General features: G+C 38.2%; 1 protein-coding gene across 3 annotated transcripts in view; it reads left to right on the top strand.

Moving 5' to 3' along the window:
* Positions 1-942: 942 nt before the first annotated feature.
* The window catches only part of CCNB2 (cyclin B2), a 54,257-nt gene continuing 28,370 nt past the window's right edge, over positions 943-26,829 (top strand). For 2 of the 3 annotated variants that reach the window (XM_072615664.1, XM_072615662.1), the window contains exons 1-5: positions 8,723-9,114; positions 17,825-17,953; positions 18,047-18,160; positions 26,289-26,459; positions 26,559-26,717. In XM_072615664.1, coding sequence (XP_072471765.1) covers positions 9,091-9,114; positions 17,825-17,953; positions 18,047-18,160; positions 26,289-26,459; positions 26,559-26,717 — 597 coding nt within the window. In that variant the 5' untranslated portion in view covers positions 8,723-9,090. Of the gene's footprint in view, positions 8,579-8,722; positions 9,115-17,824; positions 17,954-18,046; positions 18,161-26,288; positions 26,460-26,558; positions 26,718-26,829 lie in introns of those variants that run through there. The other variant, XM_072615668.1, reaches the window with a different exon arrangement.

Below are 26,829 nucleotides of genomic sequence, written 5' to 3'. Positions count from 1 at the left end.
GTGTTTGTCCCTCTGAAGCAGCCCTCTACCTTGGGACACCCCCACCCCCACCCTGGTGTATTGTTATTCCCAATAAATGTCTTTACTTGGTTTGGAGACAGCCTGATCAAATTCATTCGAGACAAACTTGCACCTCAACATTTTGGGGTATCCCTGAAGCTCATTACCATTACCATTCAAGTTTTATTGAATGGGCTTGTACCCTTTCTGTATGGGACCAAGTCCCTATACCCACAAACATCCCATATCTTTATCAAAATGGGGGGACCCTTATAGAACTAGATACTGAACCACAGCTCAATTACCCTTTTCCCTTAAAGTAAAATGTCAAGTTTAACTCTTAAAAGTAAGGTAGAAAAATATATGGAGGTATTACAGGGAGCTGGAAGATGTAGGGCTCAGTTATTAAGCTTCATTAGTCCTATCATGCAGCACTTCTTAAACTGTGGGTTGAGACCCATATGGGATTGTGACCCACAGTTTAATCACTGATAGGAGTCTCAAGTGGAAAAAGTTTAAGAAGCCCTGTGTTAGAGAACTCTTTCAATACTCTTTTTCCTGGACAAAGTTTCTTTAGGTCTCATTCTCACCTAGTTATAGCTTGGTGAATATAGTATTGTAGCAATGTCTTTTTTCAACAAGCATTTGTTTAGTATGGAGGAGAGTAGATGGAGAGGGAGATTCTAGGTCCAGATTATACCGGACCTGTGATATCATTGGTAGAGGGAGTTCCCAGATTAGGAAACTCCCTCTGCTGTGTTCTTTTTCAATTTATTATTTATTTTAAATATTTTTTTTTACACTTTAAGTTCCAAATTCCCTCCTTTTCACCCCTCCTCCACATTCTGAGAAGGCAAGCAGTATACTTGATGTGGATAGAAACAGTGCCCTAAGAGTTAAAAATAAGTATTAAGGATTAACATCGTGAAGCCCTTGGTTTATTTTTTTTAATTAAATTATTTTATTTGTTTTCAGTGTTCAACAATCACTTCCATATATCTTAGATTTTTTTTCCCCTCTCTCCCCCTCATAACCTCTCCCTTCCCACTCCCTCTCTGAGATGGTGTACAATCTTATATAGGTTCTACATATACATTCCTATTAAATACTTGTTGCATAGAAGAATTAAAATGAACGAGAGACCATAAAACAAAACAATACAAAAGAAAATGGTCTGCTTCTATCTGCAATCCGATTCCATAGTTCTTTCTCTGGATGTGGAAGGCGTTTTGCCTCTAGTCCATTGGAAATTTTTTAAGTCCTTGCATTGCAATGAAGTACTAAGTCTACCAGAAAAATTCCTCACACACTGTGTGGTTGTTGTGTACAAAGTTCTCCTGGTTCTGCTCCTTTCACTCAGCATCAGTTCACATAAATCTTTCCAGGCCTTTCTGAAGTCTTCCTGTTCATCGTTTCTCATAGCACAATAGTATTCCATTACATTCATATACCACAACTTGTTCAGCCATTCTCCAATTGATGGGCAACCCCTTGATTTCCAGTTTTTGGCCACCATGGAGAGCTGCTATAAATATTTTTGTACATATGGGACCCTTTCCCATTTTTATGATCTCTTTGGGATACAGTCCTAGAAGTGATATTGCTGGGTCAACGAGTATGCACATTTTTGTAGCCCTTTGGGTGTAGTTCCAAATTGCTCTCCAGAATGGATGGATACAGTCCTAGAAGTGATATTGCTGGGTCAACGAGTATGCACATTTTTGTAGACCTTTGGGCGTAGTTCCAAATTGCTCTCCAGAATGGATGGATCAGCTCACAGCTCCACCAATGATGAATTAGTGTTCCAACTCTCCCACATCTTCTCTAACATTTATCATCTTCCTGTTTTGTCATGTTAGCCAATCTGATATGTGTGCCTTGGTTTATTTTCTAATTTGAAGGTGCCCTAAAGTCTCCCCTTACCACAAAAATTCCTCTTATCCTGGGGGGGACCATAAAATTCCTTGTCCCCATACCATCCTGGGAAATGGGATTTCTTTATCTCCTTTATCTTGTGTCATTCATGGTCCTCATCCTGTGTCTTTTGCAAGACTTCTTTATCTTGCAAGACTTAACCTTAGATCTCCAACCCTCATATTGAAACCCTAAAATCATCCCATATAAGCCTGGTCCTTTTCCTATATCACTGCCTTTGTTTAGCTCCTTGCTAAATCTCAGGCCTGCTGCTTTTCTGTCAGTAAAGCTCCCACTGGCTACAGAGAAGGTCTAAGTGAAGTCATTCACATTTTGAACCAGCTCTCCTATCTCTTTAACATACCAATTATGTATGTCAAATTTCCATATTGCCTATAAAAAAAGTCATATTGCAAAGGAAAAAAAGCTAAAACTCCTACCAATGCAGGTCAGTACCTTCTCTGCAATTTCACCTGAGAGGTGGTGATTTGCCTGGGGTGACAGCCAGTATCTGACAAAGACACAATGTGAACCCAAGGCCTTCTTGCTCTGAAACCAGTTCTCCATCCATTAGTGGGCATAAAAAGAATTAATAAACTTTGCCCTCAGAGAACTTACATTCTATTGAGAGAAAAGAACATAAACCCAGAAAAGTAAAATTTTGTAAAGAAAATAACTTAGAGATCATCTATATTATTGAACAAACAAATCTATTGTTGAAACAAACAAGCATATGTATGCTACAGATATAAATTTGAAAGAAGACCATCCCTGGCTGTAAAGATTTTATTTTTGAGAGCTAGTCAGACTTATCCCTAATGTCACTTGAAACACTGATCCATCCTCATTTTTCTATCCATCTATACCAACCTATTTAAATCATTGCTGTTAAATGCTGCCCACCAACCTCTGCCATTTAAGATGATCCCAATATCTGATTCAGTGTGGCTGAGCATATCTTCTCTCATCTATGGTGACTTTATCCATATTCATGAACCACTTGAGACCCTTTTTTTTTTCTCCCCTGCTACCATCTTTGACTTCCCCCATCATATCCCACTGTTATTCCAGGATTTTTGTTAGTGTCTTTCACCTCTGACCACAGTCTCAATGCCACTCCTCCCTATTCCCAAATGGCCACTGCACCTTTATCTGCACACTGGTCTTTAATTGCTCATGTCTCCCCCACTTGACCCAGGTTGCCTGCCCCCTTGTCGATTCCAGTTGCCTGATTTAATCTGGAAGGGAACTTTTTTTCTCTTGAGGACCCGGATTCAAAGAAATTAAATGCTCTCACAAATCATGCTTCCCATCTTAGACAGTAACTAGAGGTATCTCAGTCTTGGATTTCAAATCCAAAGATTTGTTTGAATTCCCACCTTTGCTATGTGAATTTGGTAAATCACCCTGTCTCAATTTCCTCACCTGTAAAATGAGAGGGTTTGACTAGCTGATGACCTCTAAAGGTCTTTCTAGCCTGAAACCTTATAATCCTAAGAACTATAGCTTCCCCTTCTGGACCAACCCCTCATTCCTATAAGTAACACAGTATCAACTTTCTTGCATAGCAGAAAAAGGCAAATCTGGAAGCATTGCTGAAAGGGAACTTAGAAATAAGGTTTCTTTTCTCTGTGCCACCACTCTCCTCCTGGTCCCCCACCCTACAGACAAACATGACCCTTACAAATGTGCTTACAAATCTGGCACCAATGAATGAAAAAATGTTCAAATCAGCTAGAAGAGGCTCTTTCAAAGGGACAAATGACTTCCACTGCCACCCAGAAATGTCCTTTCCACCTTCTTTAGAATCTCTCTGGAAAAGGATCCCTTGAGAGTATTCTTAACATGGAATTAATTCAAAGATCTAGAATAAAAGGGTTTTTCACCCCCAACTGAATATTCAAGATAACCATGAAGTCAACGTTCTACAAACTCCCCAAAGTTGACCCATTAATCCATTTACATCTTAGTCTGATAAAGTTCTTATAAACTCTGTTATAAAAAAGGCTAGTGAAAAGTAACAAAAAATTTGCTTTGTGTCCCTTTCTGAATTCAACTATACTTACAAAACCCTAATAACTTTGTTTCCTTTTTCTTTTAAAGTCACCTGCTTTTCAACCTGCTCTTTAAAAAAAAAAAGAGCTGATGTGACTCATCTTTGAGACACTATACAAGCATCTGTGACCGAACTCTTAAGGGCTTGCCCCAAATCATCATTTATTTTCTTTTTTCTTTTCCCCCAATATATGTTTTTTTCCTTAATAGTATTTTTTCCAATTACATGTAAAGATACTTTTCAACATTCATTTTTCTAAAATTTTGAGTTCCAAAATTTTCTCCCTCCCTGCTACCCAAAAGAGCAAGCAATCTGATATGTTATACATATACAATCATGTTAAACATTTACACATTGGTCATCTTGTGAAAGAAGAATCAGAACAAAAGAGAAAAAACCACAAAGAAAAAAGCGTAAATAGTGCGCTTTGATCAGCATTCAGAGTCCATAGTTTTTTCTCTGGATGTAGTTAGCATTTTCCATCACAAGTCTTTCGCAAGTGTCTTGGATCATTGTATTGCTGAGAAGAGCTTAGTTTAACAAAGTTGGTCATCACACAGTGCTGCTGTTACTGTGTGTGTTACAGTGTTCTGGTTCTTCTAACTTCACTCAGCATCAGTTCATGCAAGTCTTTCCAGGTTTTTCTGAAGCCTGCCTGCTCATTTATTTTTATTTTTTAAAGTTAATTTATTTATTTTTAGTTTTCAATATTCACTTCCATAAGTTTTAAATTTTCTCCTCCTTCCTTCTGTCCTTCCCTCCCCAAGACAGCATACAGTCTGATATAGGTGCTACATAGACATTCCTATTAAACATATTTTCACATTAGTCATGTGGTACAGAAGAATTAGAACAAATAGGAGGAACCATGAGAAAGAAAAAAAAGCAAAAAAAGAAAAGAAAGTAATCTGCCTTGCTCTGCATTCAGACTCGGCATTTGCCATCATGAGTCCTTTGGAATTTTTTTAGGTCCTTGCATTGCTGAGAAAGGCTAAGTCTATCAAAGTCAGTCAATGCACACTGTGGCTGTTACTGTGTACAGTGTTCTCCTGGTTCTGCTCTCTTCACTCATTCATATTTTCATATTCATATATTCATATTCACTCATTCATATCCCTTCATATAATTCTTCCTGCTCATCATTTCCTTTCCTTTCCTTTCATTACATTCATATACCACAAGTTGTTCAGCCATTCTCCAGCTGATGGGCATCCTCTCAATTTCCAATTCTTTGCCACCCCAAAAAGAACCACTATAAATATTTTTGTAGTACATATAGGTCCTTTTCCCTTTTTTATAATCTCCTTGGGATACAGACCTAGTAGTGATATTGCTAAATCAAAGGGTATATACAGTTTTATAGATCTTTGGGCATAGTTCCTAATTGCTCTCCAGAGTTGAATCAGTTCACAATTCCACCAACAATGCATGTGTCCCAATTTTCCCACATCTCCAACATTTATCATTTGCCTTGTCATATTAGCCAATCTGATAGGTGTAATGTGGTATCTCAGAGTTGTTTTAATTTTCATTTCTCTAATCAATAGTGATGTAGAGCATTTTTTCATATGACTATAGATAGTTTTAATTTCTTCATCTGAAAACTGCATGGTCATATCCTTTGACCATTTATCAATTGGGGGATGACTTGTATTCTTATAAATTTGACTCAGTTCTCCATATATTTAAGAAATGAGGCCTTTATGAGAAATGCTACCTATAAAAATTATTTCCCAGATTTCTGCTTTCCTTCTAATTTTGGTTGTATTGGTTTTGTTTGTGTAAAACCTTTTTGACTTAATGTAATCAAAATTATCCATTTTGCATTTGATAATGTTCTTTCTTTCTTGTTTGCTCAGAAATTCTTCCTTTCTCCATGGATCTGACAGGTAAATCATTCCTTGTGCTTCTAATTTGCTTATGGCATCATCCATTATGTCTAAATCATGTACCCATTTAGATCTTATCTTGAACTAGAGCCCATGATATCTTTTTATGGCAAACACAGTGATAGCTGACATTTATATAGTGCTGAAAAACAGTATCTTTTATTGTCACTTAAGCTGGCAACAGATTTTTAGGCTTCCATATACATGACTGACTTAAATAGATCTCTTCCTCTAAAGTCTCCCAGATTCTGAAGAACTGCCTATTCACCCCACCCCATCTTTATACTTGGAAAAGCCTAAGTGTAAGACTGGATCTACACTAAATGATGTCATCTTGGATCCAGTTCAAAGTGATCTTTGTACATTGACCTGACATGTTAGCCATCCTTCCCCATTTTCTCAGGCAGGGCACTGAAAAGTCAGACCGCAGCATTCAGTGCGGTGAGGCAGTAAATGGCTTGCTGTAAAGGGGACTCTGAGTCAGATCAGAGTCTTGGCACAGAGTAAAGGCAGGGTGTGTGTGCATGCATGCGTGTGTGTGTGTGTGTGTGTGTGTGTGCGCGTGTGCGTGCGATGATTCAGATAAAGAGTTGTACCTGTGAGGAACTGCTCATTTCTATGAAGTGGCAGGCAATTTGCTTACCTTTGCTCCCCTGATTCCTATGATTCAGAGTCAAGCCCTGTTAAAGCTGTCCCCCCACTTTCTTCCCTCTCCTGACTCTCCTCATACTCTCATTTCTGTTCACCTCAGTCCTCCATTGTTCATATTCTCTTCTGCTTCACCATTCCTTTATATTCTCCAGAACAGAACCCCTTCTCTTTTGCTAAACAAGCTCCCCTTTATTCTGGATCTCTTTTGTTTAAAATCATTTTACTGAAGCTCTTTTTTTAGATGTATCATCATCATTTTCCAGTGACTTCTTTTGACCCCAATAGAAATTTCCCTTGTCACAAAGAATTACAGTTAAGCAAAACAAATCAACATATTGCTCATGTCTATCAAAAAAGTCTGCATTCCATTCTTATAGTCCATCACCTCTCTGCTGAGAGGAAGGCATACTTCATCAACAATTCAAGTGATAATTAGTCACTGCAGTGATCAGTTATTACGTCAATCAGTCATTTTCCTTTACCATTATGGTGACGTTTTTGTAATTTGTTCTCTTGATTTGCTTTGTTTTACAATAGTTCATACGTCAGAATGATCCTGTTGTCGAGGTCATACAATATTCTATTGAGTTCACATAAAACAATTTACTCAGCCACTCCCAAATTCTGCTTCCAGTTCTCTGCTTCCTCAAAACATTTTTCTATAAATATTATTTTCTATAAATATATTTATATAAATAAAAGTTTCTCTATAAATATAAATATATATACATATAAATTTTCCTTTGGCATTCTTGTAGTGTATTGCTGGCTCAAAGTTACTTTTTCTTGTATAATTCCAAATAATTTTCCAGAATCGTTTTTCCTGGATCTCTCAACCCACTTTCCTTCATCTCGCGTGAAGGGAAACCTAGCTGTCTCCAGGACACACTCATTCCATCTGTAAACTCTAAATATCTACCATTTTTTAAAAGCCCCAATGGAGAGGCCTGAACGCATCAGAAAAATAAAGAAAAACCTACGTCCCTGTGCCTATGCCCATACTTCCCATTCCCATCTACCTTGACGCCTTGATATTCTGGCCACCCCCGCTCCTCCTGAGTCTTCTTATTGTACTCCACGGGTTCCCTAAAAATCCCGAATTTCTCTCAGTTTCTCCTCTCCTTGGCACACGGCCCGTGGTTACCAGCCGAAATCAGGACTTCCGCACAAACATCTGGCGGTCTCGCTCCAGTCTTGGAGAACAGGGGCCAAGACCAAGAGGCTGGACGAAGGATCGGGGCTTGGGTGTCCTGGCTGACACGCAGCTGGACCCGTCGATGTTGGTCGTATTCCCGCATAGTTCTGTTTTAGAGAAGGCACACACACCGGATGCCATTAAGCCCAGGGCAAGAGCCTGCCTGGCTCCGGGGATGCCCGGCGGGCACCGGCTGGGGCCGCCGCAGTCTCCTTCGGGCCCTCTCGGCCTCGTGGGTGGGCGCAGCTGCGCTGTGGGCTAAGGCAGCTCCGGAGAGATGGCCTTCCGAACACGTGCCTTACACGTTCCTACTTCCCCAGGGCTGGGCACTGGGGCGCGCCGCCGCTGCCGAGCAGGGAAGGGGCGCCCGCGGCGGGAGGGCAGGAGCCTTCCCACGTCTGCTCGTTTCATCTGCCACCTGCGGGTGCCTGGCACTTCGCAGACGGTCCGTCAACGCGAGCGGACTTGCAGGGCCTGGCCCCCGCCCCAAGCCCCACGGAGGGGGAGCCCTTCCCATCCCCCCGCATCCCTTCTCGGGCCTGGGTGCCTTTTCTTTCTTTAGCAGGAAAGGCGCCCCCAAGGAGTTTTAAAGTTCTGATTATTGTAAGGGAGCAGGGAAGTCACGGAACGGAAGTGGGTGGGCATGTGCTGGGATGTCGGGGGGGCACAGGGAGGCTCCCCCCCGCGTCTTCCTTCCCAGGGGAAGCTGACGAACAAGGGGCCACAGCGCGTCATTTCCAACGCTAGCACAAAGAAGCCAAACAGCGTCGGCAAGAAGACCGCAAACTAGAAACTCCGATTTCCGGCTCAGGACACGGAAGAAGGAAATGAAACTCCCAGAAGCCTCCGCGGTTCTAGCTCCCGCCCCATCCGGTAAGAACCATCGCGAGATAACATCAGGCCCGGGTTTATACGAGGGGTGGGAAGCTTTCCAGTTTTCCATTTCCGTCCTTTGGTTCAGTTCCGTTTGGTTTCTGTTTCCTCTTGGCCACTTTTTAATTTACAAAACTTTTTTTACTCGGAAAATCTTCATATGTATGATATGTATTATGTATATATCATATATATGTACATATATCTATATATCTATATCCAGGAAAAACAATCCCCAATTGCTATGACAACCCAACGGGTCCTCGGAAACAGCCAATCAACGCGTAGCGGGAGGGGGGGGGGGGCGTCTGATCGGTCCGGCCAATGAGAAGAGCGGGTCTCCTGGCGGAAGGGCCAATGGGAGGGCGAGTGGTGCGGTTTGAATTCCGGCCGTAGGGCTGAGAGGCGGCGGCCGCGGCGTGATCTTGGGACCGCGTTGTGCGGCGGTTCGTGTTGCTTCTGTGTGTCTCGCCAGTTCCCCGCGGCCCCTGCTCCGGCCCGGCCCGGGCCCCATGGCGCTGTTCCGACGCCCCGCGGTGAGTCTGCGGCGTGGTGGCCGCGTCCTCGCCCCTTCCCCCGGCGGGGTCGCCCCGAGGCCTCGGCCGTCGCCTCCTCGTACGGTCCCTTCGGGGCGGCGGCTGGGGAGGGAGGAGGGAAGGAAGTTGGTGACGTAGGGCCTCTCCCAGGTCTTGATCCCCAAGTCCCCCGTCCGCCCTCCCCCAGAGGCGGCGCCGTCTTTTTGTGCGGAGGATCGGGGCTCGAACCCCAGCTCTTCCGCTGAGAGCCCCGGGGCCTTGTGCTCTAGGTTTCTCGTGGTCAGGCCCTCTCTCTTCGGCCCATCGCGTTCTCTGGCTGGATTTAGAGTCCGGGCGCGGAATCCTGTGGTAGATCCCCCTCCCTCTCCGCTCCCGGGGCCAGACCCCTGCGCCTCTGACTGAGCCATCCCCAGGCTCTGACTGTGTCACCACCCCGTACCGGGACGATTGCAGCAGCCTGTTGGGGGGGGTCTTCCTGCCACAGTCTCCCCCTCCTATCCATCCTTCGTTGAGTGCACAAGCAGAAGACTCAGCACGTCACTCCCCTGCTCAGTAAACTTCAGCGGCTCCCCAGTACCTCGGGATCCAGTGGGATTTGGCATTCCAAGCTCTTCACACCTGGGTCCCTTCCCACCTTCCCAGTCTTCCCAGACTTTACCCTTCTGCTTGTACTCTACTGCCCAGCTCCTCGTCTTTGCCGTCTCTCAAGAACTGTACTGCGTTAGTCCCTGGGGCTGAGCTTCCCATAGCACTTTCCATTTACTTTGTATACTCATTTTTTATTTTTATTTTTGCATGTATTGTCACCGTCTTGGAGTACTGGGCCCCAAAGCCAGAAAGATCTGAGTTCAAATCCAGCCTCAGACCTGTGTAAATCACTTCTCTTTTCTCTTCCTCAGCTTTCTCAGCTGTGAAATGGGGAGTGATACTAGCATCTATCAAGGTTGTAGTGAGAATCCAATAAGATATTATTTATAAAGTGCTTAGTGTAGTGCCTAGCACATATTAAATTAAGTGCCTGGCTCGTATTAAATGCTTCTTCTCTTTCCCCTTTATTGGAATGGTGCTGAGTGAGTTTGGATGACTAGTAGCTGGATGAGGAAGACCTCAAGGAGCTCCTTGAGGTCATGAACTGTGGTTTTGCCCTTTTTTTATCCACCCAGCTCATAATATAGTGTGCCAAGCACTGAGTAGATAAATAAATACTTATAGACTGGTTGGTGAGTGAACTATTGATTCTTTAGGAAAATCACTCTGGCAGCTTTATAGACGGTGGGATGGAGTAAGGTAGGGAGATGAATTAAGAGGCTATTTCAGTAGTCCACTAAATAGGATGAAGGCCTGAACTAAGGTGGTTGTTGAGGGAGTAGAGGTAAAGGAACAAATATAAGAGATGTGGAAGAAGAATGACAAACTTTAGCAACTGATTAACTATGTGTGGTGAGTGAGAGGAGTCAAAGGTAACTGAATTTGTCAACATGAATGACTGAAAGGATTGTGGTACTTTTGACAGTAACAGGAAAGTTTGAAAGGGGTAGGATTTGAGGGAAATATTTTGACTTGGAGATGCCTAGGAGACATCTAGTTTGAAAAGTCCAATATTGCAGTTGATGATGTGGGATTGGACCTTCTAAAAGAGACAGGCTGGATACATAGACTTAGGAAAACATGGAGACAGTAAATGTAAACGGGAAGATTGTGAGACATCCTGAGTGGATAGCATACAGGATTTGAAGCTGTTGCATGATCCAGTATCTGTTGGCTCTCCTAGATATAGTAGATTAAGTGGACCAGTTTCCATGTACTCAGTCACTAGTCAGCTTCTTTGGGGTCTAAGGCAGGAGCTCTAAAGATGAAGGATTCAGTTTTCCTGGGATTTGAGGCATAGATTCAGGAAAATCCAGGTCTTGTTTGGGAAGGTATTGGTCTAGGAGGGAAGGAACAAGTCTGCAGTGTCAAAGAAGAAATCTAAGGAGAGATTGAATGTTAGAGAGAAAGGAAGGATGATAGCAAGGACAGTCTGCTAGAGATGGGGGAGGAGAGGAGATAATCAGCTAGCACTGTATGTAAGCACTTACTTAGTAAGTCATTTTAGTAAGCACTTACTGTGTGCCTGCAAGTGTGCACTGGGAATGCAAAGAAAGGCCATAAATGCCTCTGTCCTTAAGGAGCTCACATCCTGATGGAATAGACATCTTAATAACTGGGTACATGCAAGTTGAATATAAATTAGGTCAAAGATAATCTGAGGGAAAGCACTAATTGGGAAAGGTAGGAGTTGAGCTGCATCTTGAGAGAGGCCCAGTAGAAGGCAAAACTTTCTAAGCAAGGGGGCAACTTCTAGGCATGGGACAGCTAGTAAGTTCAAAGGCCCCAGAAACAAGAAGAGGTGGAGTGACTGGTTAGAGGAAGTACATATAGGCTAATTGGCTTTAACAAAGTGTGTGGAGGAGGGTAAGGTGTGACAGGTCTCCAAAAGTAGGAAGATGAGATGGTATAAAGAGCTTTAAATGTCAAACAAGGGAGTTTAATATTTGATTGGAGCCCAAGCTGCAGGTGGAATGACATGGCCCAACCTGTTTCTTAGAAAAAAATCACTTTAGCAGCTGAGTAGGAAAACCAGTCAAAAGGTTATTGCATTTATCCAGACAAGAGGTGATGAGAGCCTCAGCCAGGATGGTGGTTATTAGAGTTGAGAGAAGTGGCTATACAGCAGATGTTGTAGAAAGTATAGAAAGTAGAAATGACAAGATTTGGCAGTGGGTTAGAGATATGTGGGGTGAGAGAGTACTCAAGGATGATACTGAGGTTGGAATCTGCTTGATGGTGGTGGTGCCCTCAAAGGTAATATGGAAGTTTGGAAGAAAGGAGAGTTTAAAGTAATAAGTTCTGTTTTGGATATGTTGAGTTTGATTTTTCTGTGGGATATACAATTCAAGATTTCCAAAAGGCAGTTTCTGCTTGCCTGAAACTCAGGAAATAAATTTGGGCTAAATATATTGATATGAATATCATTTGCATAGAGATGATAACTGAACCCATGGAGTCAGATGAGATCACCAAGTGTGAAAGGTTAGAGTAAAAAAAGGGCCGTGGACAGATCCTTGAGGGATAATATGATTAATGGGTATAATAGTCTCAGAAAGGAACCAGCAAGATACTGAGAAAGAAGAGGCCTTTTAAGCAAGGAAAACCTAAAGAAGGTAGTATCAAGAAAGAGGTGTCAATTCTTCAAAGATATCAAGAAGTATCAGGATTAAGAAGAGATCTTTAGATTTGGCAATTAAAAGAACTTTGAGAATGTTGGAAAGAATAGTTAAGAAAGCATTGGTTACTTTAAAGAGAATTTTCTATTGAGTGATAAGGTTAGAAGTTAGGTTTTTTTTTTGTTTTTTGTTTTTTTTTAAGGCTGGGGGAAACATGGGCAAGTTTGTTGTTGTTTGTCCTTAGTTCTTGAAGAAGACCTTGACATCTGGGAGGTGATGCCATGACTTGTAAGTGGATTGGATTTAAGTGAGGTAGGGCTGTGCAAAGTCACCAGCCTCACTTTCTCCTCTAGAGCCACCTGTGTCAGGACTTCTGGACATTCCCCCTCCCCCTCCCTTCCAGCATGTTTGTAGATAGCAGGGAAGGAACCAGTATTTATAGGAAGATCTGAAAAAGAATGGAGATGCATGTATGGACTGCCTTCTGGAACATGAAAGAGGGGCTGGGATCAAGGATGCATTTGGGGTTGATAGAAGGACCACCTTTTCATCTGAGACAAGAATGAAGGTGATACTAAAAGAAGACATCTCTGCAGGTCATAGGAGTTGAGATCAAGAAAGTTAGGTAGTTGAGGGACTGTCAGTATATATGTGTGTGTACTGTCTCTCTGTATACATATCTTTATATCTCTGTCTACATCTATCTGTCTGTCTATATCTATCTATCTATCTGTCTGTCTGTCTAATCATCTACTCTTGTTAGGTAGGTGCTTTTAATTTAGAATTTTTTTCCCAATTACATGTAAAAACACCTTATAAAAAATTTGGAGTTCCAAATTCTCTGCCTTCTTCCTGTCCTTCATATGTGCAGTTATATAGAACATTTCTATATTAGTCATGTTGTGAAAGAAAACACAGACCAAAAAAAGGCAAACAAACCGCCCTCCCCCAAAATAAAGTTTTAAAAAATGTGCATTCAGACTCCATCAGTTCTTTCACTGTAGGTGGATAGCATTTTTGATCATAAGTCCTTCAGAATTATCTTGAATTGCTGAGAATGTCTAAGTCATTCCCAGTTGATCATTGTAAACTATTGCTGTAGCTGTGTACAATGTTCTCCTGGTTCTGCTCATTTCTCTATGCCTCAGTTCATGTAAGTATTTCCAAGTTTTTCTGAGAGCAACCTGTTCATTATTTTTTTATAGAATAATAGTATTCCATCATAATCATATATCACAGCTGACATTTCCCATTTTATGGGTGTCCCCTGCGTCTCTAATTCTTTGCCACCACAGAAAGAGGTGCTATAAATATTTTTGTACATAGAGGTCATTTTTCTTTTTGTTTTTTATTTCTGGTTACAGACCTGGTATGGAGCCATAAGGTATGCATGGTTTTATAGCTCTTTGTGCATGGTTCCAAATTGCTCTCCGGAATGACTGAATCAGTTTACAACTTTACCAACAGTGCACTAATGATGTCTCAATTTTCCCACATCTCCTACAGCATTTGGTATTTTCCTTTTCTGTCATATTAGCTAATCTGATAGGAATGGAGTGATACCTCAGAGTTGTTTTAATTTGTATTTTTCTAGTTAATAGTGATTTAGAGCATTTTTTTGTATGAATATAGATAGCTTTGATTACTTCATCTGAAAACTGCCTGTTCATATCCTTTAACCATTTATCAATTAGGGAATGACTTATATTCTTATAAGTTTGACGCAGTTCCCTATATATTTGAGAAATGAGGCCTTTATTAGAGAAACTTGCTGAAATTTTTTTTTACACTTACGATGATTGACCTCTATCCGATTTTCCCTATTTATCCTACTCTCTCCCTCTCTCTCTCTCCTTTCACCCCTCAAAAGTCCATCCTCAAAAGTGTTTTGCTTCTGACTCCTGCCTCCCCCAATCTAACCTCCCTTCTATACTCCCAACCCCCTTCTCTTATACCTTTCTCCTCCTACCTTCCTGTAGGTTAAGATAGGTTTCTGTACCCAACTGACTTATGTTATTCCCTCTTTGAGCCAATTCTGATGAGAGTGCACCCCTCCCCCTGCAGCCTCATATTCCCCTCCACTGTACAAGCTCTTTTGCATCTCTTTTATGTGAGATAATTTGTCTCATTCTACCTCTCCCTTTCCCTTCTCCCAGTGCATTCTTCTTTCTCACTCCTTAATTGGAATTTTTTAGATATCATACCATCATATTAAACTCAAAACCAGACTCTCATTGTATACTTCTAATAATGAAGAATTTCTGAGGAGTTACAAGTATCATTTTCTCATTGTAGCAATGTAAACAGTTTTGCCTTATGGAATCTCTTATGATTTCTCCTTCCCATTTAACTTGTTACACTTCTCATGAATCTTGTATTTGAAAGTCAGGTTTTCTCTTCAGCTGTGTTCTTTTCATCAGGAATTCTTGGAAGTCCTCTATTTCATTAAATATTCATCTCCTCCCATCCCCCCCTCCTCTCCCAAGGATTGTACTCAATTTTGCTGGATTCTTGGTTGTAATCCTAGCTTCTTTGCTCTCCAGAATATCATATTCCAAGCCCTCCAATCCTTCAATGTAGAAGCTGCTAAATCTTGGTTTTCCTAACTTTGGCTCCATGATATTTGAATTGTTTCTTTCTGGCTTCTTGCAATATTTTCTCTTTACTTGGGAGCTCTAGAATTTGGCTCTACTATTCCTTAGAGTTTTCATTTTGGGATTTCTTTCAGGAGGTGATGTGTGGATTCTTTCAATTTCTTTTTTTTCTTCAGTTTATTAATTTTTTTTATTAGTTTTCAACATTGACTTCCATAAGTTTTAAATTTTCTCCCCTTCCCTCTTCTCCCTCCCCAGGATGGCATGCAATCTGATATGGGCTCTACACATACATTCCTATTCAGCAATTTTCGCATTAGTCATGTTGCATAGAAGAATTATAAGAAGTGGGAGAAACCATGAGAAAGAAAACAAAACAAAAAAGAAAATAGGCTACTTTGTTCTGCTTTCTGACTCCATAGTTCTTTCTCTGGTTATGGATGGTATTTTCCCATCATGAGTCCTTTGGAGTCATTTTAGGTCCTTGCATTGCTGAGAAATACTAAGTCTACTGATTTTGATCATGTTTTCTTTTTTCAACATTCACTTCCATAAGTGAATAAAGTTGTAAATTTAATTTAATTTAATTTTATTAAAATTATTTTATTTAATTTAATATTGTAGGGTATGCATTTTTGCAGCCCTTTTGGCATAGTTCCAAATTGTTCTCCAGAATGAGTGGATCAGCTCACAACTCCACCAACAATTCATTAGTCTTCCAATTTGCCCACATGTTCTCCAGCATTTTTCACTTTCCTGTTTTATCATGTTAGCCAATCTGATAGATGTGATGTGGTACCTCAGAGTTGTTTTGATTTGCATCTCTAATCAATAGTGATTTAGAGCATTTTTTCATGTGACTATAGATATCTTTTATTCCTTCCTCTGAAAACTGCCCGTTCATATGCTTTGACCATTTATCAATTGGGAAATGACTCGTATTCTTATAGATTTGACTCAGTTCTCTATATATTTTGGAAATGAAGCCTTTGTCAGAGACACTGGCTGTAAAAATTGTAAAACCCGTTTTTACAAAAGCTCTTTGAACTTTGAGCTTTTTTGGGCCCAGCATGAGTACCTGTTCTTATGAAATAGTAACAGACGATAGCAATATTGTAACTTAAAGATTTTAAAGTAGCTAATTATTGTCATCATGCATAGGAAGTTTTTGTTTTCTTTTCCCCTAAGCAAGTTTATCTGTAGCCCATTCAAATAATCGTTATAGATTATATTTTTATTGCATATATGAAAATTTATTATCCTTAGCCCTCATATCTTTTGGTATTTAAAATAATTCTGCAAGAAATCAAGTTCAGTTTCCCTAGTTGGTAAATGGTCAAAAACAGGAAGACGCTAAATGTTGGAGAGGATGTGGGAGAGTTGGAACGCTAATTCATTATTGGTGAAGCTGTGAGCTGATCCAACCATTCTGGAGAGCAATTTGGAACTATGCCCAAAGGGCTACAAAAACGTGCATACCCTTTGACCCAGCAATATCGCTTCTAGAACTGTATCCCCAAGAGATCATAAAAATGGGAAAGGGTCCCACATGTACAAAAATATTTATAGCAGCTCTTTGTGGTGGTCAAAAACTGGAAACCAAGGGGATGCCCATCAATTGGAGAATGGCTGAACAAGTTGTGGTATATAAATGTAATGGAATGTTATTGTACTATAAGAAATGATGAGCAGGAAGACTTCAGAGAGGCCTGGAAAAACTTATATGATCTGATGCTGAGTGAAAGCAGCAGAACCAGGAGAACTTTATACACAGCAACAACTACAGTGTGTGAGGAATTTTTCTGGTAGACTTAGTACTTCATTGCAATGCAAGGACTTAAATAATTCCCAGTGGTCTCTGAAGGCAAAATACTTTCCACATCCAGGGAAAGAACTATGGAATTCAATCACAGAATGAAACAGATCATTTTCTTTTGTATTATGTTTTGATTTGTTTTATGATTTCTCCCATTCATTTTAATTCTTTTATGCAACATGACTAAGGTGAAAATGTATTTAATAGGAATGTGTGTGTAGAATTGTATCCTGTATCAGGGAGGGAGCAGGGAGGCAGTGGGGAAGGAGGGGAATAATCTAAGATACATGGAAGTGATTGTAGAACACTGAAAACAAAATAATAATAATAAAAAAGAAATCAAGTTCAGTTCTAAAATATTACTGTTGTGCAAGAAAGCCGTAAAAGTGCTGTAACTTTAAATGATCCACTTTAGTGAAACATTTCTAGTGCTTAGAAAAACTTGATAAGAAGCAGAATTAAGTGTAATAAAGTAATACCTGTTTTTAAATAATGGAACAGAATGGCTTTCTAATGTTGCTTCCAAATGGGGTTTTTGAAAAGGAAGGTTTTAAAATAAGCACTTTTATATCCCAGGGATTTGTAGCAGATATCTTAGGTGCTACATTCCATAGTCATTTTTCTATGAAGCCTTCAAATCCTCTTACAGATCAGACCCTATTAAATCTTCAGAATATTCTTGCATTGTAAAGAACTCTTTAACACAGAAGAGGATACTAAGGGAAAAGATAATTTCTTGTTTCCTATTGAAAAATACTTTTTTTAATCAGTTTTTTGTTTTTATATCACTTTCTTTTCTGAATATGCCCTTCTACCTTCCCCTTATCTTGAATACTGTCACTTGTAAAAAAAATAGATGAAAAAAGAAGAGAAAATAGTCATTTAACCAAATAATTAACATATCAGTTGATTCTAATGAAATGTTATATTATATGATATATTTCACTCCTACCTCTCCAAAAAAGTGAGAATATTTTACCACCATTTTAAAGAACATTATAATTACACAGTTTTCAGTTTTTTGGAGCATTTTTAATGATTGTCAACTGTCTGATATAACGTTGTCTCAAAAGCTTAAATGATCTTTTTTTTAGGCGTCCAATGGTTTGGAGGATGCTAACAAAGGAATTAATGCAAAAGCCACAGTGCAAGTTACTGTTAGAAGAGCTGCCCTTGAAGAAATTGGAAATAAAGTTACAACCAGGGGAACACAAGCAGCAAAGGTAATTTTACTGTAGATGTGTATGTCTTTGCAGACTTTTTGATTATTGGAAAAGCTTGATATTAATACTAATGCCATCACTTTTTTATCACAGAAAGTTGAGAAAACCAAAGTGCCTGTGAAAAAAACCAAAGCCACAAATGTTGTAGGAGAAGTAAAGCCTACAGCTACCATGAAACTAGTGCCAAAGGAAACGTTAGCTCCGAAGGTAGGAAATCATAGATGGTATGATCAGGTTGGCCAATTTTTATCCAAAATACATTGTTTTCCTTAATGTGTACCATAGGCAACATACTGTAAAAGAGTCTGGACTTGGAATCAAAAGACCTAGGTTTAAATGCTGGCTCTGATACTAGTCATATGACTTTGGCTATTTCCCCACTTCTAAAATTTAGATAATATTTAATGTATTTAACTACTCATAGTGTTGTCTTATCTCCCACGTAGCTGTACATGTGCCTAATTGGCATTCCTGTAATTGTACCTTCTACCTAGTCTGTTTTTCTTACTCATTTTCACTTCATCTCCTTGAGACTTTCCTTTCTCCTGATTTTCTGCCTCTAATTTGTTTAGCTACAAACCCACATGCGTTTGAAGAAAGTATTTTATAAACTATAAAATGCTGTATTGTAATCATCATGTTACTGCAACTTTGAAACTCATTTTTCCTAAAGAAAAATCGAAATTGACAGCTAGGTGTCTCTGCTTTGTGCCAGTCGTTTAAAGGAAATCACTATTTATTAAGATTTGTAGTAATGATTTAGGATCATAGGATTGTTTATCCAGGGCTGAAAAAGGATCACTCCTCATTTTACATGAAGTCCAGAAAAGTTGCGAGCCTTGGTCTTTTTACTCCAAAGCCACGGTTTTCAGTCTGTCATGCTCTGAGCTGGTATTAAAATTATTTTTACTTTTAATTTCAGAACAAAATACAATTCGAACTGTTTTCCATAGATACAACTCTATTGAAAATCTAAACTGACCCATGAGAATTTCAGAATGCTGGAAATTTGTGTCCCAACCTTAAGTTAATATTAGTGCCAAAATATTGTACTTAGACATGTTAGAGGAAGTTTCATGTCTTGAATTTGGGAGTCAGGAAATCTGTCTTGCCTCTTCTCTTGACTAGTTGTAAGACTTTGGATAAATCCCTTAATTTCTTTGGCCACAAGTTTCCTTCAATGATTTGTAAAGTCCCAGTTCTATGATTCTTTGAGTTACCTAGTGGCTTAGTTAGTATTAAAATGCTAATGAGGCTAAGGAGACAGCTGTTTTATTCCCCTCCTGTACACAACTTGAATATTTTTTGAGCAATTACTTTGTATACTCTTCTGTCGGTGGACTAGTAGCTCCATAATTAATCTTGAACCAAATTTCTTCAGTCCGTTTTTCACACTGCTTCTGATATGGTAATCATCGTAATGGACTGATCTGGTCATGTCATTCCTCAGTTGAAATATTTTCAGTTGTTCCCAGTTGACTACAAGATAAAATATATACTTTTTTGTCTGTGCGTTTAAAGGCTACCAGAGGATGTCTCTAATCTGCCTTTCCAGCCTTATTTTATACAACTTACCTTCAAAACTCAACATCATAGCACACTTGGGCTCCTTCTATGTTGCTCGTTCTCATTCTACCCTTTTTTGTCTGTGTGTATTGTTATTCGTGTTGTTTCCTATATCTAGAATCTGATTCTTCTTCTTAATCATGTTCGTTTAACAGTGTGCCCTTCATATACTTGAAGGTTATCAGACCACACTTGCTTTTCCAAGCTAAACATCCTTAATTCCTTCAGCTGATCTTCATGACTAGAGCGTGATGAATGGAGTCCCTTTCACTAACCTTGTTGCTATATGGAGGAAATTTTCTAGCTTATTAATGTGAAAGAACAGATTAAAAAATTGGATTAATTCAATTTTAAAAACACTAGAAAAACAACATATTTTAGAACCCCAATTAAATGTCAAAATATAAACCCTGAAAATCACAGGAGAGATTAATAAAACTGAAAGTTAAAAAAAACCCATTGAACTCATTAACAGCTGATTTTATGAAAACAAACAAAACTGATAAAACACTAATTTGATTTTTTTAAAAAAAGAAAGCCAAATTACTGATTCCAAAAAATGAAATGGTAACCTAAAAAATGGGTTTTTTCACTGCTTTATTGATGTAAACATTTAAAGTTATAAATTTTACCATAAGTACTATTTAGACAGCATCCTACAAATTTTGATGTGTTGTTCCATTGTCATCAATCTTTAATAAAAGTATTGATTGTTTCTATGATTTGTTCTTTAAAAGAAAAAGAAAACAAAGTTGTTGGGATTTTGTAAGTACAATTGAATTCAGAAAGGGACACAAAGCAAATTTTTTGTTCCTTTTCACTAGCCTTTTTTATAACAGGGTTTATAAGAACTTTATCACTTGTTCTTTCATCCATTCACTCTTTAGGATTAGATTATTTAGTTTCCAATTGATTTTTAATCTATGCTTCAATTCTTATTCAATTCTATTCTTGTTGCATTATTGTCTGAAAAAATTACAGTATTTCTACTTTTCTGCATTTGTTAGTGTGACTTTTTATGACCTTAAAACATGGTCAGTTTTTATGAAGGTGCCATGCATAGCTGAGAAATAAGTATATTCCTTTACATTTCCATTCAGCTTTCTCCAGAATTCTCTTGTGTATAATTTTTCTAAATTTCTGTTCATTACCTCAACTTCCTTCTTGTTTATTTTATGGTTAGATATATCTATGTCAGAGAGGGGGTAGATTGAGGCTCCCCACTAGTATAATTTTACTGTTTTCTCCTGTAACTTATTTAACTTTTCCTTCAAGAATTTGGATACTATGCCTTTTGGTACGTGCGTGCATGTGTGTGTGTGTGTGTGTGTGTGTGTGTGTGTGTGTGTGTGTGTGTGTATGTATGTGTGTGTATGTATGTATTTTATATATGTGTATATAAAATACATATATGTGTGTATGTATGTATTTTATATATACACACATATATACATACATACACACATATATTCAGTATTAATATTAATTCATTGTCTATAGTAGTTTTTGGCAAACTGCTGTTTCCCTGGTTATTTTTTTTTTATTAGGTCAGTTTTTGCTTCTGTTTTGTCTAAGATCATGAATGCCATCCTTTTTTTTTTTTTAACATCAGCTGATGCATAATAGATTCTGCTCTAGCCCCTTATTTTAATGCCAAGTGTATCTTTCTGTTTCAAGTGATCCTCTTCTAAACAATATATTGTTGTATTCTGGTTTTTAATCCATTCTGCTATCCTGTTTTATGGGTGACATCATCTTTTTCATATTCACAGTTTAAATCCTAACTGTGTATTTCCCTCCATCCTATTCTCTTATATTCTGTTTTTTTTACCCTGTCCCCTTCTCAAGAGTCTGTTTCATTTCTGACCACTTCCTCCCCTTAATGTGCCTTCCCTTTTATATCCTCTTCTGTCCCTCCCCTCCTTTCCCTCAACCCCCTTTTCTCCTACTTCTTTCTTGGGTAAGATGAATTTGTATACTCAACTGCATGTATGTGTATATGTGTATTTTCATTTCTCCTTAAACCAGTTTAGATTAGAGAGAGATTTTAGCACCATTTTCTTCTCCATGGTAGCCTCTTCCTTGCAGGCATCTTATATGAGATAATTTTACCGATTCTTCCTCTCCCTTCCCACTTCTCCCAATACATTCCTCTCTCACCCTTTCATTCTTCCCTTGAGATCATCCAAACACAATAGATTCACACCTATGCCTTCTAAGTAGACTACCTCTAACTGCCCTAATGATGATTAAGTTGTTAGGGGTTACATGTATCATCTTCTGATATAGGAATGTAAACTCTTTAAACTTATTAAATCCCTTTTGATTTCTCATTTCTGTGTTTACCTTTATATGCTTCTCTTGAGTCTTGTTTTTGAATGCTATATTTTTGATCCAGCTTTGTTTTTTTAAATCAGAAATACTTGAAAAGCCTTCATTTCATTATATTTGTTTTTTCCCCTGTAAGATTATACTTAGTTTTGTTAAGTAAGTTATTCTTGGTTGTACTCCTGGCTCCTTTACTTTCTGGAATATCATTTCAGTCTCTCCAGTGCTTTAATGTGATAGCTGCCAGATTTTGTGTGGTTCTGATTGTGATGACATGTTATATGACATCTCTCTTTCTGGCTGCTTACAATATTTTCTCTTTGACTTGGGAACTCTGAATTTTGACTGTAATATTCTTGGAAGTTTTCATTTTAGGATTTCTTTTAGGAAGCAACCAATTGATTCTTTCAGTTTCAACTTCACCCTCTAGTTATATAATATCTGGGCAGTTTTCTTCTATACTTTCTTGAAATGCTATGTCATGACTTTTTTTTTGCTCATGACTTTCAAGTAGACCAGTAATTCTTAAATTATCTCTCCTTGATCTTTTTCTAGGTCAGTTGTTTTCCCTATGAAATATTTCACATTTTCAGTCTTTTGACTTTGATTTATTGTTTCTTGATGTCTTATGGGGTCAATTTCCATTTGACCAATTCTAATTTTTAGAGTTATTTTCTTTGGTGAGGGTTGTTTTGTTTTGTTTTTTTAACTATTTGACTAATTCTGATTTTTAAGGAGTTATTTCCTTCAGCAATTTTTATGCCTTTTTTTTTTTTACCAAGCTGTTAATTATTTTTCATAATTCTCTTGTATACCTCTTATTTCTTCTCCCAGTTTTTCCTCTACTGCTCTTATGTGATTTTTTGAAATTTTTTTTTGCTCTTTTAAAATCTTTTTTCAGATCTTGGAATTCTTGATGGGCTTGTTGACCAATATGCATTTTTCTTTGAGGCTTTGCTTGTAGTTGAAAAATTCATGATTGGAGTCCCTTTTCTAACTTTTCTACCCTAGTGAAGAAATTTTCTAGCTTATGTAGTAGGATTAAATCCTTATATAGTAGGATTAAAAATTAAAAACTAAGTAGGTTTGGAGTTTTTAACTTTTTTTGCGTCATGGTTCCCTTTGGTAGTCTGGTGAAACCTTTAGACCCCTCATAATATTTGTCACTTACATTTGTAATTGAAGGAAATGCTAAATTTTAGTGAAAATAAAGGGTTTTTTTTCCTTTTTTTAGCATCCAGGTTCACAGATCTCCTGTAATCTATTCAAGTTGAAAATCACTGTTCTAGGTCATCTTTTTGATAGTAACATTCATATTATTAACTTGTTTTCTAATGGTTTCTTTATTTGTTCTAATGGTAAAAATGTTAGATGCAACCACTGGGGAATAGACATTTTTTTCCTAAGGACTCTTAGTGAAGTTTCTCAGTATGTTATGCTGAAAGCAATTTTAATAACTAAAAGAAAAATCTGTTATGTCAAAGCTATCATATTTTATTAATTTTTACTTTCACAGATTTTCTTGTGTTATATTTATATTATTTCTTATCTCTTCTGTTATACCAATCAGGTAAGCCAGGTGGCACAGTGGAAAGCAGTGCCGGCCCTGGAGTCAGGAGGACCTGCTAGTTATGTGACCCTGAGCAAGTCACTTAACTGTGCTTGCTTCAGTTTCCTCATCTGTAAAATGAGCTGGAGAAGGAAATAGCAAAGCACTCCAGTGTCTTTGCCAGAAAAACTCCAAATGGGGTCCTGAGGAGTCAGACACAACTAAAATGACTCAACGACAACAATAAGCAGTAGTCATTAAGTGTGTGTAATATTTCTCTAACTTTCTGCTACATTTGAGAAGCAGTCTGATAAGTGAAGAATGTTGGATTTGGCAGCTGATGACCTGAGTTCAAATCCATTTTACTACCATTGTGACTTTGGACCATTTAACCTTTTTGGGCCTCTTTTCACTGCTGTTAAAATGAGCAGGTTGGATTAGATGATTGACGGTGTCCCTTCCAGTTGTAGGCCTATGATCTCATGATCTTGCCAAGACTCATATTAATTATGTCAGTGAGATTTTGCGTAGGTCACTCCATGAATATAGCAGCTTTCCAATCTTATTTTCTTTATGTCTAGCTTCTATTTATCTCCGTCATCCCCAGAGTGCTCTCCCAGCGGTAGATTAGTTTTCTCCTACTCAGATGTGGCCTTTCAAAAGCACTTGTACTGTACCTGGTTGACCTGATTCTTCAAAAGCTCCTAGATTCTCTGACTGGCAGAAATTCTATCCATGAATAGTTGGCTCACAGGTCTCAAGGAACTGTTGAGCTCAAAATAAGATCTTAGTTTTTGTTCCTTAGTGAGTTTTCTACCTAGCAGTGTAAAAATAGGTCTTCTAGGAATTATATTATTTCTGAGCTTGAGCAGGCAAGCTTATAATGTCTGATAGTTGAACTGAAATACTTAGATGTAAGCTTTAAGGCAAAGGGGGCAGCGTATGTATTCTGTGACATTTGAATTTTGTTAACTTGCATAAAATAGAAATTTATAAGTAGAAAGGACCCTCAAGTCCCCCACATCAAACAGAATAATTTCATTATGATTACAGCTGATAGGACACTATATCAATCTGATACATGGCCACAACGGCAGTTTCTTCAAAGAGGTAAGTTAGTTTACTCAGCCACAGTTAAACCAATGTTTCCTGGATAACCTACCAGTGAGTGATTGCGCTTGTTAATATGGTACTTTCCATTTTACCACACACTTTCTTCAAAATCTTATCAGAAAGGGCAACCCATATTATGCTGATGTTGCAGATGAGGAAATAGGTTCAGACAAGTTAAATTATGTGCCTGAAGTCACACAACTGGCAAACTAGATGAATTGCATCCTAATCATGAGGAGGTTTTGGTTGGAGGAACAAAAACCAGAAAAGTAGAGGTCTGAGTTTAAAAGGGCCTAAGGTTTATTTTGGGGGTGGACAGGTAGTCTTTTTATCATCCACTCTCCTCTTATTTAAGCAGTCCTTGAGAAGGATTATTTTAGGTAGAAATCTGAAAATGGCTCTTTATGGTCATGACTGCAGTTAACCTCAGCACTTTGGTTTCAGTCAGACTAGATGTTTTATTTCAAGTGACTGACAAAAATAATAGTTTTTTTCATTAATAATATTTTATTTTTTCAATCGCATGTAGACATAGTTTTCAACATTCATTTTTTTAAAATTTTGAGTTCCAAATTTTTCTCCCTTCCTTCCTCCCCTCCTCCCTCTCCAAGACAGCAAACAATCTGATATAGGTTATACATGTAGAGTCATGTTAAACAGATTTCTTCATGAGTTACGTTGTGAAAGAAGCTGAACAAAAAGGGAAAAACCATGAGAAAGAAAAACAAAATAAAGTGAAAATAGTATGCTTTGCTCTGCATGCAGACTCCAGAGTTCTTTGTCTGGATGTGGTTAGCATTTTCCATCACAAGTCTTTTGAAATTAAGACCCACTTCTGATAAAACGTATTGCATTTTATGTATGATGTCTTCAGGTATATGTGTAGCTTGCTTTTGTATTATTAAAATGTAAAGTAAGTAAAATATTTGAGCTAATGTTTTCTTTTAATGGAAAACCAACTTGAGCCTTTGCTTTTTATATTTAGTGTTTGCTTTAAGTTGTCATAAAAGGAATGAAAAAACTGTTGAGCTTTAGGATTGACTTAAATTGCTAGGCTAAATTTAAATAATAAACAAGGAACTGTTGTTCAGTAATATAACTTTATACTGATATATTATTATAGCCTCTTCTTTATCTCAGGTAGCTAGTTATAAGCTTTATGTCAAGTAACTATAGCTCTGGGCCGTACTCATCATTTTATTTATTTTTAAATTTAATCAGAAATATGTACACATTTCATTTTTTTAAAAATACGCTAGTTGTATTAATTTCTTGACAAAAGAGAATTCCAGTTAGATCAGTATATGGAGCTGAAATATTAAGTTATGTAGTTTATTCAGTTTTCACTTTGCTCTTCCTGTTTCTCTTTAGATTGGAAGAAAAATAAGCTTTCATGATCTTTCCATTTCCAAGTGGTTTCTCCATTTAGAATGAATTAGTCTAAATGAAGAAAACATTCTTTACCTGTAAAAGCTGCTTCTGTTGGTATGGATTTTCACCTTGGTACTCCTGAGTCCAGGTGTTGGGTTTTTTTTCCTGGCATGCTGGTGTGATTTTTTAAAAAAATCTTCATCAACAAACAATTGCTTGAATGCTTCAGCCTTAGCATTGAAACTTATTGCAGATAATTTATGCCATTCACATATCATCAATTAAAATTAAAAAAGAGATTTTCTTCCTCTTTTTCCCCCCACAAAAGCTTAAAAGAGGTTTGAAATGTAAAATCAGATTTTTCTTTATTTTTACAGCCTTTTATTTTTGTGCACCTTTTGATTTTAGGGTCTGTCTCCAACCCCTATGGATGTTTCTATGAAGGAAGAAGACCTGTGCCAGGCTTTTTCTAATGCACTGTTATGCAAGATAGAAGACATTGATGATGAAGATTGGGAGAATCCTCAGCTTTGCAGTGACTATGTTAAGGATATTTACCAGTATCTGAGACAACTTGAGGTAGAATTGTTTACATGTATAGAATGCTGTGGTAATTTGGAGGCATGTATCCATAGCAACACATGACAATAGGGTTATTATTATTTTTAAATTTTGTAGGCTCAACAGTCTATAAATCCACATTTCTTAGATGGAAAAGACATCAATGGGCGTATGCGTGCAATCCTGGTTGATTGGTTGGTACAAGTCCATTCCAAATTTCGCCTTCTGCAGGAAACTCTTTATATGTGTATTGCAATCATGGATCGTTTCTTACAAGTAGGTATTAAGTTAGAAACTTCACTCCAATGGTTTGGTTAATGTTTTGGGGCTAGTTTGCTCTCTCTTAAGTCTGCTTCCTGGAAAGAAAGCCGAGTTTTTCGGTTTTCTA

Source organism: Notamacropus eugenii, chromosome 1, assembly GCF_028372415.1.
Source record: "Notamacropus eugenii isolate mMacEug1 chromosome 1, mMacEug1.pri_v2, whole genome shotgun sequence".
Taxonomy (NCBI): Eukaryota; Metazoa; Chordata; class Mammalia; order Diprotodontia; family Macropodidae; genus Notamacropus; species Notamacropus eugenii.
The sequence above is the reverse complement of the archived record's forward strand: the minus strand, read 5'-3'. Positions and strand labels throughout refer to the sequence as shown.